Genomic DNA, 19,705 nt, shown 5'->3' with positions numbered 1-19,705 from the left:
GGTTGCGGCAGCGCCAGCAGGCAGGACGATAGTTCGCAAGGCAGGGCTACGGCAGCGCCAGTAGTCCGTCAAGGATGAGTTCTTCACGGTGTCTCTCGACTCCAGGATACAACTGCCTTCCTGCTCTGGAGCTGCCCCAGTTATAGGTCTGGCGCCCTTTGATGTCCGGACCCTCGCACTTGGAGGTCGGGAGGTCCGGGATGAGGGAGTCCAGACACCCAGCAGGGGGGTGGAGCCAGCACCCGGGGGAGCTGGGGGGCGATCGGCACCTGGCGGGGGAGAGCCATCGACACTTCTTTCTCCCATTGACCTGCCAAGTGGTCCGTTCACCTCCTGGGTGGATGGTGGTGCCGGGATGTCGGGGCCTGGCCAGGCCCAGGGTTAGGGTCGAGCTGAGGCCACGCGGCCTCGTGGTGCAGTGTCCAAGATGGCGGCCGGGCCGGGCGAGGGAGCCGGTAGTGGTTCGGCCCCATGATACAGAGATGTCCGGGGGCAGGAGTCCCGTATGAGACGGGGTGCGGGTTGCTTCTGTGGGTAACACCTGGAGGGCCGGGGCTCGGGCCCTGTCATGCGGGGAGGGAGCAAGCCCTTTATGTGGCCTGTCCAACATGCGTCCCCCCCCAGCTGAAGGCGGGGAGAGTCACCCATCCTCTTGGGGGCTCTCCTCGTCGAGGCGGAAAAAGCGTGACAGGCCATCCGCGTTGGCGTGGTCTTGGCCAGGTCGATGTTCCACAGTGAAGTCCATCCCCTGCAGGGAGATGGACCAACGCAATAGTTTGGGGTTTTCCCCCCCGCATCTGCATTAGCCACTGAAGGGGCCGATGATCTGTTTGCACCCGGAAGTGGGTACCAAAGAGATAGGGCCGGAGCTTTTTGAGGGCCCACACCACTGCGAAGGCCTCCCTCTCGATGGTGCTCCAGCACTGTTCTCGGGCCAGGAGGCGTCTGCTGATGAAGGCCACTGGTTGGTCAAGTCCCTCGGAGTTCAACTGGGAGAGGACCGCCCCGATGCCATGGTCGGAGGCATCTGTTTGTATGATGAATTCCCGACTGTAGTCGGGGGCCTGGAGCACAGGGGCAGTGCACATGGCGGCCTTCAGCTTCTCGAAGGCCGCTTGACAGTCTGGGGTCCAGTTGACCCTCTTCGGGTGGTTTTTGGATGTGAGTTCCGTGAGGGGCCCCACAATGCTGCCATAGTCCCTCACGAACCGCCGGTAGTAGCCGGTGAGCCCCAAGAAGGCTCGGACCTCGGTCTGCGTGACTGGAGGCTGCCAGGACTGGATGGCAGCGATCTTGAGTTGTAGAGGGGCCACCAGACCGCTTCCCACCTGGTGTCCGAGATAGGTCACGGACCCCTGACCAATTTGGCACTTGCTGGCCTTGATTGTGAGGCCGGCCCGTTGGAGGGCCTGCAGGACCTCTCGGAGGTGGTGGAGGTGGTCGGACCAGTGGCGGCTGTACACAGCGATATCGTCCAGGTAGGCGGCGCTGAACTCCTCGAGTCCCGCCAAGACCTGGTTCACCAGTCGCTGAAAAGTAGCTGGGGCATTCTTCATGCCGAATGGCATGACTTTGAAGTGGTAGTGGCCATCGGGGGTGGAAAAGGCGGATCGTTCTTGAGCCCGGGGTGTGAGACCGATCTGCCAGTAGCCCGCTGTCAGGTCGAAGATGCTGAGGTAGCGGGCAGCCCCCATGCGGTCGATCAGTTCATCCGCTCGGGGGATGGGATGAGCGTCGGTTCTGGTGACAGCATTCAAGCCCCGATAGTCGACGCAGAATCGGAGCTCAGGAGTGGTGCCGGGGGCAGCAGCTTTGGGGACCAGCACGACCGGGCTGGCCCAGGGGCTGTCCGAGGGCTCGATGACCCCGAGCGTGAGCATCTTTGACACCTCCTCTTGGATGCAGGCCCGTACCCGATCTGGTATGCGGTACGCCCGATGTCTGATAGGGGGACTGTCCCCAGTGTCCACGTCGTGCAAGCACCAGGGGGTGACCCCTGGGGTGAGGGAAAACAGGGTCGCAAACTGCAGCAGGAGGTCCCGGCAGCCTTGGCGCTGTTCCGGGGTGAGGGCATCTGAGAGTCGGACCCCGTCCACGGAACCATCTTTCTCACGAGTCTTTAGGAGATCAGGGAGAGGTTCGGAGTCTTCTTCCGCTCCACTGTCTGTAGCCATCAGGAGGCTGAGCTCCGAGCGCACAAAGTGGGGTTTGAGTCTGTTGGCGTGGAGGACCCGGAGGGGGTTCCGTGGAGATCCCATATCGATGAGATAGGTGACGGGGCTCTTGCGCTCGACCACTTTGAAGGGCCCCGTCCACTTGTCCTGCAAGGCACATGGTTCGGTGGGGGACATCACCCACACTTGTTGGCCAGGTTCGAATTCGATGGAGGAGGCATTTTGATCGTACCATTTTTTCATGTCCTCCTGACTGGCCTCAAGGTTTGCTTTCGCCATTTCTCTGAATCGCCTGGTCTGATTGCATAGGGTCAGGAGGTACTTGAAGACGTCTGGAGGGGTCTTTAGGGGGGCCATCTCCCAACCTTCTTTGACTAGGCTGAGGGGCCCTCGCACAGGGTGTCCGTACAGGAGTTCGAAAGGGCTGAAGCCGAGAGACTTCTGGGGGACTTCTCGATATGCGAAGAGGAGGCACGGAAGTAGCACATCCCACTGGCGACGGAGGGGCTCTTCCAACCCCCCAATCATTCCCTTGAGTGTGCGGTTGAACCACTCGACTAGTAAGTTTCCTTGAGGGTGATAGGGGGTCGTGAATCGGTAGGTGACCCAGCACTGTTGCCAGAGGGACTTCATATATTTTGAAATAAAGTTGGTGCCTCTGTCGCTGACGACTTCTCGGGGGAAGCCCACCCGGGAGAAGATCCCCATTAAGGCCCGGCCGACCACCGGGGCTGTTACAGTTCGCAGGGGAACAGCCTCGGGGTAGCGGGTGGCGTGGTCCACCAGTACCAGGATGAACCGATGTCCTTGTGCTGTACGGGGGTCCAGGGGCCCCACAATGCCTATTCCCACCCTCTCAAACGGGGTGGTGACAACTGGGAAGGGTTGCAGAGGTGCTTTAAGTTTGCGGTCGCTCTTCCCGCTGGCCTGGCACGTGGGGCAGGACCGGCAGTGGTTGAGGACGTCGTTTCTCATCTTTGGCCAGAAAAAGTGGGTCACCAGGCGACTGTAGGTTTTGTCCTGGCCCAGGTGTCCAGCCAGAGGGACATCGTGGGCCAAATTTAACAAGAAGTCTCTAAAACGGAGGGGCACCACCAGCACTCGACTGGCCCCTAACTCCGCGATTCTCTGTTCACTGTACAACAGGTCGTTGTCCCAATAGATCCAATGGGCTCCGGTGGTGTCCCCTGCGCTCTGGGCGAGGGCTTGCTGGCGGAGTCCCTCGAGGGAGGGACAGGTATTCTGCTCGACGGAACTGTTCCTCGGTGGGCCCCCCTTCTTGACGCCACTGAGCCAGGTTGGGAAGGTCCTGGGGCTGAGCGAGTCCTTCGGGGGTTTGCTCTGGGGGGGTCGGTATGGTCGGTGTCCTCTACTGGAGCGATCGGGGGAGGAGGTGCTGGCCATTCTGGTTCTTCTGGTCGGGGGATGGCACGGGCGGCCATGGACCGGTTGGTTACGCACGCCCAGTCCGGGAGGCCCAACATCCCCAGGTGCTCTCTTCTTTCTACGGCGGCCCACGGGGAACTCTCAAGATCATTCCCCAGGAGACAGTCCACGGGGGCATCATCTCGGACCGTCACCTTCAACATGCCGGAGACTCCTCCCCATTCGAAGGGGACGCAGGCCATCCGACATAGACTCTCCGAATTGTCGGCTGAACGGACGGGGCAGAGAATGTTCGGCAGGATCTGTTCTGGGGTCACCAGGTGACAGCGGACGGCCGTCACACTGGCCCCCGTGTCACGTAGTGCTTCGGCCCTGCGTCCATTAATGTTCACCCACTGACTATATTTTCTGGTGTTGGCGGGTAGGGGAGCCCGCAGGACCATGTCTCTTCCCCCTAGGCACGCTAGAATCATGGCGGCCGGTTCCCACTCTTGTTGTTCTTGTTCGCATTCTTCCTGTTCTTCGGAGATTTGTTCTCCCCCCAGGGCGGCGGCAGCTACCTGGCGGGGTCTCGGAGTTTGGTTCTGTGGACAGTTCGGGTCATTGGCGTAGTGGGCGACTTGCTGGCATCGGTGACACGTGACATTGGCTCGGAACCCCGGGCGCATCGGGGGGTTGCCCCGGCTGGCCGGGGGCGGGGTGCTGGCAGCGGGGGCGGCGTCTCTTCCTCGTCCCTGGCCTCCTCCTCCTCCTCCTCCTCGGGGACGGTGCTGACCTTGGTTGTTACGGTTCTGTTCGTGCGGCCCCCTCCGGCCTACTCGGGTGCTCTCCCACCGGTCAGCTTCGGCGGCGAGCTGCCGTGGGTCAGTCAATTTACTGTCGAGGAGGTGCTGCCGGAGCTCGACGAAGCAGTTGTTAGAGAGGTGCTCCCACACCATGAGATTAAAAAGTTGCTCGTAGGTCGTTACGTGGCTTCCCTTGATCCAACCCTCGAAGGCTCGGCTGAAATAGTTTACATATTCCACCCAAGTTGTACCCGGGATCCGGGTGCAGTCTCGGAACCTCTGGCGGTACATTTCGGGTGTGAGCCCATATCGGGTGAGGAGGGCAGCCTTCATGTGGTCGTAGGATGTCATCAGATGGTCTGGGAGCTGTAACAGGGCATCGCGGCCTTCATTGATGAACTTCCCCCATAGACCGGCTCCCCAGTCACTTCACCATGACCTCCCACCGGATCGATCGATCTCGTAGGCCTTGAACCACTGTTGTATGTCGTCATCTCGGAAATACTCTCGAACGACATCCTTGGGGATGTGGACTTTCTTTTCTGTCGCTCCTGGGGTGCGCGGTTGCTCGGGCACCCCCAGTTCTTTGTTCTGCTTCCGTAGGTCTATTTCTGCCAGTTTGCGCTCGTGTTCGTACGCTAATCTCTTTTCTTCGAGCTCTCTCTGCCTCTGTTTTTCTTCCCGTTCTTCTCGGAGCCGCAGATGTTCTAGGTTCAGTTTTTGTTCGGCTAATTTTAGTTCACCGTCCATTTTGAGCCGTGCCATTTCTAACTCATGTAGTCTGCTTTTTTCTCTCTCTTGGATCTCTTCCTGCGAGAGACCCGTTCTTCGCTCCTCGGGAGCCGTGGTGTTCCTCTCTGATGCTGCAATGTTTTGGTCCGGGGGTCTGGCGGCCCCGGTTTCTGCCCACGACTCAATGGCGTGCTTGAAATCGTCTTTGGTACTCAGACCGGTGGTAGCAATGCCTAGTTCAATGCAGAATTGTTTCAACTCACGATGGCTGTACTCTTCCAATTTCTCCATCTGGAATTTCTCGGTGGATCCGCTCTCTTTGGTTGTCATTGTGGTTTCGTCGTGGGGTGAGCTACTCTCTGTACGATTACGCGTTGATTCGGATCGCGCCGCTGGCCACCAATGTTAGACGGACCGGGAGGGTCGGCCGAGGACAAGGGGAGAGGTCTCCGGGGAGAGCCGTCTCCAGCAATCGTACAGACGAGTAACTTCCCCCCCACAGATGTACACCACACGAAGATAAGGTTTAACGTTCTTTATAAGCAATCTTTAGGTACGATAGAATGGTACAAGGAGGTCAGGACTCAGGGGTCCCCTCGATTCTAGTCTCTTGGTTGGGAAAGGGGGTAGCGGGACAGTCTTGTTACCAATCTGGTAGATGCGATGATATGATGGATAGCTCACAATCCTCGAGCTCGGCGTTCTAGATGGACGGTCCGCGGCAGCGCCAGCAGGTCCCGACGAGGATGAAGGATGCAGAAGGTTGCGGCAGCGCCAGCAGGCAGGACGATAGTTCGCAAGGCAGGGCTACGGCAGCGCCAGTAGTCCTTCAAGGATGAGTTCTTCACGGTGTCTCTCGACTCCAGGATACAACTGCCTTCCTGCTCTGGAGCTGCCCCAGTTATAGGTCTGGCGCCCTTTGATGTCCGGACCCTCGCACTTGGAGGTCGGGAGGTCCGGGATGAGGGAGTCCAGACACCCAGCAGGGGGGTGGAGCCAGCGCCCGGGGGAGCTGGGGGGCGATCGGCACCTGGCGGGGGAGAGCCATCGACACTTCTTTCTCCCATTGACCTGCCAAGTGGTCCGTTCACCTCCTGGGTGGATGGTGGTGCCGGGATGTCGGGGCCTGGCCAGGCCCAGGGTTAGGGTCGAGCTGAGGCCACGCGGCCTCGTGGTGCAGTGTCCAAGATGGCGGCCGGGCCGGGCGAGGGAGCCGGTAGTGGTTCGGCCCCATGATACAGAGATGTCCGGGGGCAGGAGTCCCGTATGAGACGGGGTGCGGGTTGCTTCTGTGGGTAACACCTGGAGGGCCGGGGCTCGGGCCCTGTCATGCGGGGAGGGAGCAAGCCCTTTATGTGGCCTGTCCAACAGTCATGAACTCCATCCACTCAGGATCTCCGTCAGACCCGTGCCCACACCACGTATTCAACAAAGCAGACGCTGCCATCGCATCCCAACTACGGAAGGTCATCAACATCTCCTTCGAAATCAGCGACTTTCCCCGGAAAGCTGGAAACACGCCGAAATCAACGCCCTCCTCAAGAAGCCCAAGGCAGACCCCAAGGAACTCAAGAACTTCTGGCCCATCTCCCTGCTACCGTTCCCGGCAAAGGTCATCGAGAAAATAGTCAACATGCAACTGGCCCGCCACCTGGAAGACAACAACATCTTGGACCCGTCCCAGTCCGGGTTCAGAAGAAACCACAGCACCGAGACAGCCCTCATCGCCGCCACAGACGACATCAGGCGCCAACTAGACAACGGCGAAACATCAGCCCTCCTCCTCCTGGACCTGTCAGCCGCCTTCGACACGGTCTGCCATCGCACTCTAAAGACACGCCTCCATCCATCCATCCATCCATCCATCCATCCATCCATCGGTCATTTCCTTCCCACACCATCATTCACACTTTCATCCATTTGTCCTTACACGCTCCCGGCCAGCCTTTCATCCACTCTTCCTTTCATCGTTTCACTGATTGATTTTTTTACCTCTCCATCCAAAATTTCGCCCTTCGAGGCCTCTTTCCTTGCACCCTTCCTTTGTTGTTTTCAACCTTCCCTCCTTGCCCCATCTACCATCACTGTTTAGTTTTCTAGTATTTTTCATCACCCACTCGCCCGGTTTGCCACTCTGTCTGTTCATCTTCCTTCCCCTTTCTTGGGGTTCGCTGAGCAGCACTTGCTCCCACCTTCTAGCCCTGCCCTGCTCTTCCCTTGAGCTCTGGAGGCCTCCACTGGACACAGAGAAAACGAGTCCACTTTCACTGGGGCACAGATCACTGCGCCACCGGGTGCTGCTGGGGGTGGGGGCGGGGGGGGGGGGAGGGGGGGGTGCTACACCACTGAGCCCGACCCATTAGTGGCGGAAGTGGGTGTGGGGAGGACACACTGTGGACTTTGGAACACTTGTTCACATATACTATATATGAACACTAATCGTCTTCCAGCCAATGAGAGTTGCCCTTCGAACGCAGAGGTGCATCCGTACTGACAGCTGGGGGGGGCCTTCACGTATTCAGAATAAAAGCCCAAAGGGGCTCCATCCGTTCATATGGCGAGCTCCAGGGGTACCGAAAGGGTGCCCCATCCGTTCATATGGAGAGCCCCAGAGATGCCCCAAGGTGCTCCATCCGTTCATAAGGAGAGTCCCAGAGATGCCCCAGGGTGCCCCATCCGTTCATAAGGAGAGTCCCAGAGATGCCCCAAGGTGCCCCATCCGTTCATAAGGAGAGTCCCAGAGATGCCCCAAGGTGCCCCATCCGTTCATAAGGAGAGTCCCAGAGATGCCCCATCTGTTCATAAGGAGAGTCCTAGAAGTACTCCAAGGGGCCCCATCCGTTCATAAGGGGAGCCCCAGAGATGCCCCAAGGGGTCCTATCCGTTCATTATGAGAGCCCCGGAGGCGCCCCCGTGCACTGACAAGAAATGCTCCAAGGGGCCCCATCTGTTCATGTGGAGAGCCCCAGGAGTGCCCCAAGGTGCCCCATCCGTTCAGAAGAAGAGTCCTGTAAGTACCCCAAGGGGCCCCATCCGTCCATAAGGAGAGTTCTGGAAGTACCCCAAGGGGCCCTATCCGTTCATAAGGGGAAACCCAGAGATGCCCCAAGGGCCCCCATCCGTTCATATGGAGAGCCCCAGAGATACCCCCGTGCACTGACAATACAATCCTGAGGACCCCCACACACTGAACCGTATGAGAACCCTCTAAATACAGTTAATCGATCAATCTATCAATCATTAGATTTGTAGAGCGTTACTTGTCACCCGTGAGGGTATCTAGGCGCCTTGCAGTATGTAAGCACAGCAAGGACATGACACCCACGGAGAGGGTGGGCACCCCCAGCATGAAAGGGGCGAGACAATCAAGCTTGTGCCCACAGCACTCTGTAGTACTGCACAGAACGGGGTGTGGGGCTCCCTCCACCTCACTCCCTCCACCTCACCCCCCCCCACACACCCCTAGCCCCCAGGGTCCACGGCCTTTGTATGTGGTGAGGCTTGGAGACTCTTTAGAACCCCTCACCAATTTAAGGGGTCACCATGGTTTAACTTTACAGCACCGAAGAGCAGTGCGCTACAGCTGACACTGCACCATCGTGAACAGAAATACAAAAGCCCCCACAAAACTCAGTCCATGGCTCGCCCCTCCCGGAAGACACACCAACAACCAGAGAAACGCACGCCAGCCAGACGTCAGCACTCACCGACTTCCCGTAGAGCGGCAAGGGCCGGAAGGGGTTAATGGCGACCAGGATGTCTCCAATATAGGTCTGCGAAAAAACAAAAAGAAAAACAGTCAGAAGGTGACATTGCTTGGTTTACACCGCTGCACAAAGATACACAACACACACACACATCACACACCAGGCATACGCAGGGCTCATAAAATAAAGCATTACCAAAACACACACAACATTTAGGGACGGCCCTAGAGAGGCCCCTACAAGACAGAGGCAGCGTCAGCAACATTACTACAGGCTTTCATTCACAGCGAGAATCCAGACCTATAGAGGTTTACAACATCGTGAGTTTAGGACCCCCAAAACTGACATGTCCGAGAGTGGAAACAACACCGCCATGTAGAATAAAAAAAACAAAATAAAACCTTTTGTTTCCTCTGCTTTTTTACTTTTTTTTTATAAACACTGTTAGAGTCGGGGGTCTCTGGTTGGCGCAAGGTTGCCCTTGTGTCAAGCAGGAACCCTCTCCTCCACGTCAGGGCGCAGGATAACCCCTCGCGAATGACCCTTGCTCACCCTCTAGGTGCGTGGCGTGAGCAGCCAAGGCGATTCCTCAGGCGTTGGTGGTTAAGCACTTACAATCACACACACAGTAAATACATCAATCCCCCCAGAAACGGACACCAGACTTGGATATATATAAAAATACGCTTCTTTATGTAAAAATAGGTATATATATCTCAGCAGACTTATCACAAGACCAATAACGTTTTCGCTAGGCCACCAGGTTGTAAAGCAGGCAAATGTTCTTTGTTCGTAGCTTCAAATGGAGACCTTGTAGTCTCTTGCAAATGTTACTTGTTGTTCCAGTACTCACGGAGATCGGCTCCTGCGAACGGGGAAATAAGGCGTTGCGGGCCCCGAGCCCGATACTGGAACTTCTTTCGTGATGTGGAGAGTCGGCACAGGTCGGTGCGACTCTCACTTTGGGAAGTGTTCTTGGGTCCTCAATCAGCAGGTGTGGGCAAGTAGGCAGGCGCGGCCAGCGACCCTTTAGCACGGCGGTGCCGGAGGGTCTCCACAGCGGGGGCGGCGCGGCCTGAGATGTCCGGGGATAGCGAAGCGGGGTCGCAGGGCACGGTCAGTGCAGCTGGATGACCCGGCGTAGATCACAGTCGTCGGACGGTTTCCGGCGGGAGGGGTGATAGCGCGGTCAGCGCGCTCCAGTAGCAGGCGGTGACAGGGATGCAGGCGGCCTGGCCCGGGGACAGAGAGCGGCTCTGGACGGAGCGGGGCTCTCACGGGTTTGAGGCAGGCAAGCTTCTGAGTGTCACGGCCCTAGGAGGGGCGATGAGGGGCGCAGTCTCTTTCCAGCGGGATGCACACACGGCTCGAATTGGAGGACGAGCAAGAGCACAGAGAACCCACTGGTCCTGGGGTTCAGTTCAGGGGGCAAGCTCAGATCAAGCCCTTGGAGAATGTTCAAGCACAAAGTAGCAAAGTCTTTTCAATAGTCTCTTCCTCTCCTTTCTCAGCAAGGCAAGCAGCAGGCCAGCTCCTCCAGCGTCTCCTTCTCCTTGTAGTCGGGCAGAGGTTCTTTGTGGTAAACAGGATTCTGATTTCTTAGGAGCCAGGCTCCTACTTTTATACCATGAGTCTTTTGTTCTTTAGCGCCAGGGGGCCTAGGCCTGGCTCAGTCCAGTTCTGGAGCACTTTGTTATGGTGACTCTGCTCTATCCTTTCAGCAGCAGGGCAGAGACATCAGCCGCCCCACAGGGGGCGGCGCCGGCTTTGTGGTGGCAGAGCACAGGTCTATTCAAGAGTCAAGGTGTACTCCTCCCACCCATCCTGGTGTAATCTCTCTACCCACCACCTGGCAGCCAACCTGTCTCTGGGGATCCCCCCACCCGGCTCCTTACTGTTGCTAGGCAGAACACACACACAGCAGAGGCGGACTGAGATGGTCAGGTCAGTAAATACTAACTTTCTAAAAGTAGTATTTACAAACCCAGGATATTAAAATAAACTTGACTACAAGAAGTATTTTATTATCCTGAGTTCAGGCATACTAAACTTGACACTCTACCATGCTCTCTGAGTCCACTGGGGTCACAGCGTTGGCGTGATCCCAGCAGCCCATTCTGGCCTATGGAGAGCAGGTAGCCTTCAATAGTGAAGAACGAAAATGGCTGTAATTCACTACTAAGACATGCCACACACATCAGGGCATGTCCTACCTTATGCCTACAATGCACCCTGCCCTTGGGCCTACCAGAGGGGTGGCTAATATGTAGGTAAGGGAAGGTTTAGGGACTGGCAAGTGGGGGCACTTGCGCAGTCAGCGCGACGGTCCCGGACCGCGCACAGGGTCTGCGGTGGCAGACCCTAGACACATTTTACACGGCTGCTTTCTGTGGGTGGCGCAACCAGCGCTGCAAGCCCACCAGCAGCATTGGCATTCACAAGCCCTGGCACCCCTGGTGCACTCTACTGGGGACTGACAGTGAATCCAATAAGCCAATCATGAACATCAATTACAGGTACACTTTTACCTAGGGAGCACTTGCACTGCGGCACGGATTAGCCGTGGCGCAGTGCCCTGAGCGGACAACACCAGCAAAACAGTCGAGGCACATCATCAAAAAGTGGAAGGGAAACTCACGCCAAGGTGCCAGGTCTAACAAACACCTCCGCAGTTTGAGATTGAAACATTCCCAGCGACAATAAATCTATTCCTGGCGATCACGTCACCTGCATGAACCCGGCCTAAACAGTCTGTAAGGGTTGCCGGGCCGGGCCGGGCCCAAGAGGAGCCGGGCATGGCAGCCGAGGGCAGGTTTACCGCCAGGCCGGTCGCAAAAAGGACTTTGCAAACCGCCCTATGCACTGATGGTCTGGTTCTCAACCAATGTCCCCTCTGACATCCTATGTCTGTGTCTAGCGCCAAAGCCTGCCTGCGCCTAGCTGGGAGCTATGCCCGAGGCTCACAGCGGGGACTCCATCCCCTCCGCGGGGTGCAGCAGGGAGAGGGGTTCAGGCCAGGATTACTGCACCTGTTGTATGAGGGGTGGAGGAGAAGGCTGCAAGAGGCGCACCCCGCCTCTAGAAGGCTTCAAGAGGCGCACCCCGCCTCTAGAAGGCTTCAAGAGGCGCACCCCGCCTCTAGAAGGCTTCAAGAGGCGCACCCGCCTTTAGAATGCTTCAAGAGGCGCACCCCGCCTCTAGAAGGCTTCAAGAGGCGCACCCCGCCTCTAGAAGGCTTCAAGAGGCGCACCCCGCCTCTAGAAGGCTTCAAGAGGCGCACCCCGCCTCTAGAAGGCCTCAAGAGGCGCACCCCGCCTCTAGAATGGTTCAAGAGGCGCACCCTGCCTCTAGAATGCTTCAAGAGGCGCTCCCCGACCCTTGAAGGCTTCAAGAGGCGCACCCCGCCTCTAGAAGGCTTCAAGAGGCGCACCCCGCCTCTAGAAGGCTTCAAGAGGCGCACCTCGCCTCTAGAAGGCTGCAAGAGACGCACCCCGCCTCTAGAAGGCTGCAAGAGGCGCACCCCGCCTCTAGAAGGCTGCAAGAGGCGCACCCCGCCTCTAGAAGGCTGCAAGAGGCGCACCCCGCCTCTAGAAGGCTGCAAGAGGCGCACCCCGCCTCTAGAAGGCTGCAAGAGGCGCACCCCGCCTCTAGAAGGCTGCAAGAGGCGCACCCCGCCTCTAGAAGGCTGCAAGAGGCGCACCCCGCCTCTAGAAGGCTGCAAGAGGCGCACCCCGCCTCTAGAAGGCTGCAAGAGGCGCACCCCGCCTCTAGAAGGCTGCAAGAGGCGCACCCCGCCTCTAGAAGGCTGCAAGAGGCGCACCCCGCCTCTAGAAGGCTGCATGAGGCGCACCCCGCCTCTAGAAGGCTGCAAGAGGCGCACCCCGCCTCTAGAAGGCTGCAAGAGGCGCACCCCGCCTCTAGAATGCTGCAAGAGGCGCACCTCGCCTCTAGAAGGCTGCAAGAGGCGCACCCCACCTCTAGAAGGCTGCAAAAGACTCGGCCCCCCGCACCCCGTGGAGCGCGCACATTTGCAGCGATTTATTGACGGTTTTAGATAGAACATGGGCACTGCCCGCGGGCAGTGGCTTCAGTTCACCTCAAACATTGTTAATGACACCTAGAGGGCTCTGGAAGAAGTCTATTCCTAGGATAGCACAAGCGATGCACTTTAAACACATTGGGAATAACAGAAATCAATGTATTCAATGCATTACTTGGCACTGAATGTGTCTCAAGTGCTTCCTCTTGGTTTCTGGATGTCGCGGCCAGGCAGCGCTGTCTGGGATCTCAGATTATCGCCTCTTGTAAAGCGTTCCCTGGTCCTATTCATAAACCTCCATGCACAGGTGTCTGAAATGAGGTGGAGGCTGCAAGAGGCGCACCCCGCCTCTAGAAGGCTTCAAGAGGCGCACCCCGCCTCTAGAAGGCTTCAAGAGGCGCACCCCGCCTCTAGAAGGCTTCAAGAGGCGCACCCCGCCTCTAGAAGGCTTCAAGAGGCGCACCCCGCCTCTAGAAGGCTTCAAGATGCGCACCTCGCCTCTAGAAGGCTGCAAGATGCGCACCTCGCCTCTACGACCAGTGGATCCGCGAAGGCATCGCAGACACCAAAACTGAGAGATCACCGTTTAGCGACGCTGAATTGGTATGGACAAGGTCTGAGAAAGGAGATGACGATGTCTTGCAAGCAGCTGTGCCTTCACCTTTAAGATTGGACACCACTGAACCTGAACTGTTGTTTCAAAGTCAGACAGAGCCTGGTAAAAGTCGTTATAACCTGCAGTCTAGAGACAATGGACTAATAAAGAACAAATAATTCCTTTCATTTTGAGAACAGCACTCTCTCAGCCGAGGAACTGTTTTGATCTCTTTTTTTTTTTCCTTTTTTCCGAACCACCATCCGGGTTCAGCTGTAAGGTCGCGGTGTAAAGACTTGGGATTGCAGCCGTGTAGACACAAGGTTGATGGTTTTGGTTGGTCCTAGGGCGTTCCCTGGACTGACAGACGCACTCCTTAGCAGAAGAAAACCAACCGCCGCGAACAGCACGGTGAGAGGATGGAATTTTTTGAGGTCAAGAGAGCTGTTGAGAAAACGAACTTTAAGATGAAACTATGCAGGATAATGCATCTCAAATGTTTCCCGATTACATGTATTAGGATGTCTCTTAGCATGACGTTAGCTTTGGTGGGTTGGATTGTTTTTTCTACCCAATTGACTTCTGCACCCACTTCCCAACCTACGTCTTTTCCTATTACTACTTCTTTGCATTCTTTTCATATCTTACCCGAACACGAGCAGATTAGAAGGTCAGAATTTGTAAATAACTCATTTGTACAGCTTCTGCATCAACATCAGTTGGTAGTGAACATCGCTAATTGTTGGGTGTGTGGTCTTATGCCACATAGTACGGATAGAGGTATTCCCTATCTGGTTCTGCCGTTTAGTCAGAATGGGTCTTTATGGGCTTTCCAGACGATGTTCATTTATGCTATCGAAGTCTATCCCCTGCGTTCCATAAGAGATAACTCGAGTAATAAAGCCTTGGTGAAGGGAATTGCGAATATGAGTAGGGATATCGATACGTATAGGACTATTCCCAAGGACGAGTTACTAGCTTATGTTGGCTAGAACGCGACTGGATACAGTGTTAGCCTGAGTGAAAAGCAGAGACGAAAGAGGTCACCTCCGATTTGGATCGTACCCCACTGAGGTCATTTTTGTCTGCAAGGTATTGGCAGGAATCCGAAAGCTCAGTTAGGGAAGAGTGTTTGTACTCAGACGAATGTTTTTACGTCTCAGTCTTCCCCGACACTTTTGCCAGCCAAGGGTACGTATTTTGTTTGCTACAACAGAGCATATACATGGTTGCACCGTGATTTTTCGGGAAAGTGTTATATTGGATATTTGTTGCCTCCTACGTATACTGCTGCCGCAGTTTACCACAAGACGAGAGTTGTCAGGGGTGTCTTTGATCAGGAAGATACCACTGGACAAGAAGTGGGAGACTTCTTTAAGGGTTTCCTACCGTTTTGGGGACCTATGGTTAACAGTAGGAGCTTGCGGCAATTGACGAGAGTGGTTGAATCCACCATAAACGAAACTGCCGGTGCCCCTAGTAATTTGACAGCTGAGCTTCAAGCGGATCGCCTTAGGACATTGCAGAATCGTATGGTTTTAAATGTCATACTTGCAGATCGAGGTGGAGTATGTAAAGTGATTCAATCGAGTTGCTGCGTTTTCATTCCAGATAATGCTCCGACAGTATACGAGGCCATCTCCAGGCTACATAAGATCTCCGAGTCAATACATACGGACAGAGGAGATTGGTCGTTAACTGGATGGTTTTGGGGACTGTTATCCGCTTGGGGATAGAGGATTCTGACGATCATTGGTGTGGCTTTAGTGATTCTTTTCTTGTGTTGTCTCTGTGTACAGTGTGGCCCTGCCATATGTGGCCTTCGTGCTACTACCTGTGTCAGGAGACCGCCTGTCTTGAGAAAGGTACAGAGAGATAAGATGATGCTTCAACAGCACCTTGATGATTTGATGAATATCGACATCAATTCAGATGCAGACTGAGATTGCCTATGTAAGGGCAAAAGGAGGGTCGGAGGTTCCGTGAAATCTGAATCTGCGTTATAAATATCACGGTTCCGTTACGATTTTGGTAACAGCAAACCGTAACTAGTGAGTTTGGCTAGTACGTGTGTTTTCGTCACATTACACCAATGGATTCACTGCGTATTTAGGGTTTTCGTTCCGAACCCTGGGTTTCATTTAGCGCATGGTAGCCATTTTGTGGTTGCCCTCACATAGGCCGATGACTGTGGTTAAACAAGCCTTTTTTGGTCAGGCGCACCTTAGCTCGAGTTTGTGCTGACTCCTACATGACTTGAGTGAACTGACCTCGTTGCCGGAGGCCGACCCTGCCAAAACCGTTCCCGCCCGCTAGCTGATCTTGATTAAGGGTCAGAGCACGGGATCTCGTAAAGTTTTATTGCACACAAACATGCCCCATCCTACTTCTATCTGTTTCGGTTTCTTCTTTTATGGTCCATTTATGATATAGGTTGTGGTCTCTTTATTATGGGTCTGTCCGGCTTGTCTGAAGAAGAATGTTGGGATTGTTCGATGATTGATCATGGGCCGGACAATAGGGGTGGGCGGAATTTGCGAAATCCACTTTCGCAAATTATCGCGAAAATGTTAAAAATTATCGCAAACACGCGGAAATATCTCGAAGATGCGGAAGTTTTTTTCCCGCATGTTCGCGAGATTTTCTGCATGGTTGCGGCTCGCCAACTTACCCATGCGGTTGCTCGCGGGCGCGGCCATCTTGTTTTCAGTTGTCTTGCGGTGCATGATCGCGAGAAGAAAGACGTGATCGCGCGACGCATGACGTCACTGCGGGTGCGAACTGTCGCGAGACAGCGCAAATGGCTAAAAACAATACAACATCTCATGGAGAACGCGACCGGATCAAGAAAACTTGTCTGCGAACGCAGGGATTCAGGTAAGGCGATCGCGCGAGCGCATGTATTATTTTACAGCGCGAGCAAGAACCAAATTATCGCAAAGCTGCGGAATGTGGACATTTTTACATTTTCGTGCTTTCCGCGGAACGCGAAAATGTCAAATTATCGCAATTTCCGCGAACGGAACGAAATTTTAGCCCAGGCCTACCGGACAACTGAAAAGTGGGTTTTACCGTCATGCGATACTTTTGGTGTGGTTACATGCGATTGGACAATTTGTAAAATAATGGGTGTTTGTCTGGAATGTGATGTTTCTGGCATAAAAAGGGATGACTTGCTTTGTAAATTTGAGCAGTCTCCTGAGAACTCATACCGTGATGACTTCTAGGACTTCTGTTACTGGCTGCAGCCAATAAATTCGATCTGACGCCACCAAGAAGTATCCTGTGTCTCTGTATTCTAAGACAGGTGAACCCAAAGACTTTGGGCGTGCCCCTGGCGCCGCTGGGTTCTAAAAACCCGGTTCTTCAACACAGTCATCCACTGGCCGTCCTAATCCAACAGAAACCAACGGCTTGCAGGTTACACCCAGTCTTCTCCATTAGGCACAATAATACTCCAAGCTATTTTACTACATTACACACCTGTGAACAGCAGATAACCACCTCAACCAGCATTACAAAGTTATCCCTCATGACTGGATAGCTCCTCAGATTTCCGCAACAGGTATCTTAACACAGTTAGTCACTTTAACAAGCAGTTGCAATGCAATAGGTCTCGCATTCATAAGAGTTTGCACTATTGGCGTCATAAATGACATTGCCTTTTATTTATGTGTTGTTTTTAAAACTGATAAATAAACGGGAGAGAATGTGGCCTAACGGCAAGAGCCGGCAACCTCAAATCTGGGGAACTGGGTTTGAGTCTCAGCAACGACACTCAACATCCTGGGCAAATCCCTTAATCTCCTTGTGCCTAACAAAAATGAATGTGTCCTTAAGTAACGCAACTGGTGCTCATGTAAAGCTCTACGATACCCAATACCTTTGGGTCAAGTTTACGTTATATGAAAATCAGAAAAAAAGACAATGTCATTTACAATGCCAATAGCTTAAACTCTAACAAATGCGAGATCTAATAAATTGCAAATGCATGCTATAACATTGTTTAAAAAGCATTGAGAGGGTTTGTCCTGCCTGCAACAGCAGGCAGGGCAAAGCTATTTGAGAAAATAGTGCTCCGTGGTTGTAATTATAGCCTACTGAGTAACAACACATGAAACAGGGGGTGTCGCTATGTGAGTTCATAAAATGAAACAAGGCGATACTAAGGACGGACTACTATGCCTTTGACCAATGACCAGCCACAGGTTACAGTGGACAATAACACAAGCCAATGACAAATATGAGTGGAAAGTGGGCGGAGCTTCCAAATCCATACCTTAATACAGCATGCCTCGCAGAGCAGAGATCGACCAAAAAATGGCCAGTTTGTAACAAAGAAAGTTTGCAGGGCTTTGCTATGCATGATGACTCAGTGAGTTAAAAGGTTGCTACAACTACATCTAGAGCACGGGTACTCATAGTACGGCCCGCGGGCCGCCAGCGGCCCGGCAAGCCTTCCTTGGCGGCCCGCGGACCTTGCAGACAACATCTGTGTTTTTTATATCGCCGGTTGCAGCAGCGCAGAGCTATGGGGCCGGGCGATTCTTTTAAAAACCATTCACTTGTTAATGAGGCTTTGTTGTATTTCACCTCTTCTTAGCGCCCCTGCATCTCCACTCTGAATGAGGGGAGATGCAGGGGCGCTTTTGAGTGGAGATGCAGGGGCGCGAAGAAGAGGTGAAATACAACAAAACCTCATTAACAAGTGAATGGTTTTTAAAAGACCTGTGAAGTACTTGGGTGCGGCGGCTGTGTTCGTTCCAGGGAAGCTGTCTCAGCGCGGGGTGAGGTGACAGGGACAGAAGGGTGAGGTGACGGGGGGGGGGGAGGCAGCAGCTAGTGGGACAGAGGGAGGGAGAGACAGAGAGAAAGGGAGGGAGACAAAGGGAGACAAGAGAGGGAGACGAAGAGAGACGAAGAGAGACGAAGAGAGACAAAGGGAGACAAGAGAGGGAGACGAAGAGAGACGAAGAGAGACGAAGAGAGACAAAGGGAGACAAGAGAGGGAGACGAAGAGAGACGAAGAGAGACGAAGAGAGACGAAGAGAGACGAAGAGAGACGAAGAGAGACGAAGAGAGACGAAGAGAGACGAAGAGAGACGAAGAGAGACGAAGAGAGACGAAGAGAGACGAAGAGAGACGAAGAGAGACGAAGAGAGACGAAGAGAGACGAAGAGAGACGAAGAGAGACGAAGAGAGACGAAGAGAGACGAAGAGAGACGAAGAGAGACGAAGAGAGACGAAGAGAGAGGAAGAGAGAGGAAGAGAGAGGAAGAGAGAGGAAGAGAGAGGAAGAGAGAGGGAGGAAGAGAGAGGAAGAGAGAGGAAGAGAGAGGAAGAGAGAGGGAGGAAGAGAGAGGGAGGAAGAGAGAGGGAGGAAGAGAGAGGGGGGAAGAGAGAGGGAGGAAGAGAGAGGGAGGAAGAGAGAGGGAGGAAGAGAGAGGGAGGAAGAGAGAGAGAGAAGAGAGAGAGAGAGGAAGAGAGAGAGAGGAAGAGAGAGAGAGAAGAGAGAGAGAGAGGAAGAGAGAGAGAGAGGAAGAGAGAGAGAGAGAGGAAGAGAGAGAGAGAGGAAGAGAGAGAGAGAGGAAGAGAGAGAGAGGAGGAGAGAGAGAGGAGAAGAGAGAGAGAGAGGAGGAGAGAGAGAGAGGAGGAGAGAGAGGAAGAGAGAGAGAGGAAGAGAGAGAGAGGAAGAGAGAGAGAGGAAGAGAGAGAGAGGAAGAGAGAGAGGGAAGAAGAGAGAGAGGGAAGGAGAGAGGAAGGGAGAGGAAGAGAGAGAGAGAGGAAGAGAGAGAGAGAGGAAGGGAGAGAGAGAGGAAGGGAGAGGAAGAGAGGAGAGGAAGAGAGGGAGAGGAAGGGAGAGAGAGGAAGGAAGAAAGAGAGGAAGGAAGGGAGAGAAAGGAAGGGAGAGGAAGGGAGAGGGAGGAAGAGAGAGGGGAGAGAGAGGAAGAGAGAGAGAGGAAGAGAGAGAGAGGAAGAGAGAGAGAGGAAGAGAAGAAAGAGAGAGAAGAGAGAGAAGGAGAGAGAGAGAAGGAGAGAGAGAGGAAGGGAGAGGAAGAAAGAGAGGGAAGGGAGAGAAGAAGAGAGAGGAAGGGAGGAAGAGAGAGGGAGGAAAGAGAGAGGGAGGAAGAGAGAGGGAGGAAGAGAGAGGGAGGAAGAGAGAGGGAGGGAGAGGAAGGGAGAGGAAGAAGAGAGAGGAAGAGAGAGGAAGAAGAGAGAGGAAGAAGAGAGAGGAAGAGAGAGAGGAAGAAGAGAGAGGAAGAAGAGAGAGGAAGAGAGGGAGAGGA

At 54.4% G+C, this 19,705-nt stretch overlaps 1 protein-coding gene across 1 annotated transcript in view; it reads right to left on the bottom strand.

Annotated features, from left to right (window-relative positions):
• The window catches only part of LOC146863614 (myosin-IIIb-like), a 547,606-nt gene that overhangs the window by 462,707 nt on the left and 65,194 nt on the right, over positions 1 to 19,705 (bottom strand). Inside the window, exon 2 of the mRNA XM_085627644.1 lies at positions 8,785 to 8,850. Coding sequence (XP_085483770.1) covers positions 8,785 to 8,850 — 66 coding nt within the window. The remainder of the gene's footprint in view (positions 1 to 8,784; positions 8,851 to 19,705) is intronic.

Source organism: Triturus cristatus, chromosome 2_1 (assembly GCF_964204655.1).
Source record: "Triturus cristatus chromosome 2_1, aTriCri1.1, whole genome shotgun sequence".
Taxonomy (NCBI): Eukaryota; Metazoa; Chordata; class Amphibia; order Caudata; family Salamandridae; genus Triturus; species Triturus cristatus.
This window is presented reverse-complemented; position numbering and strand designations above follow the sequence as displayed.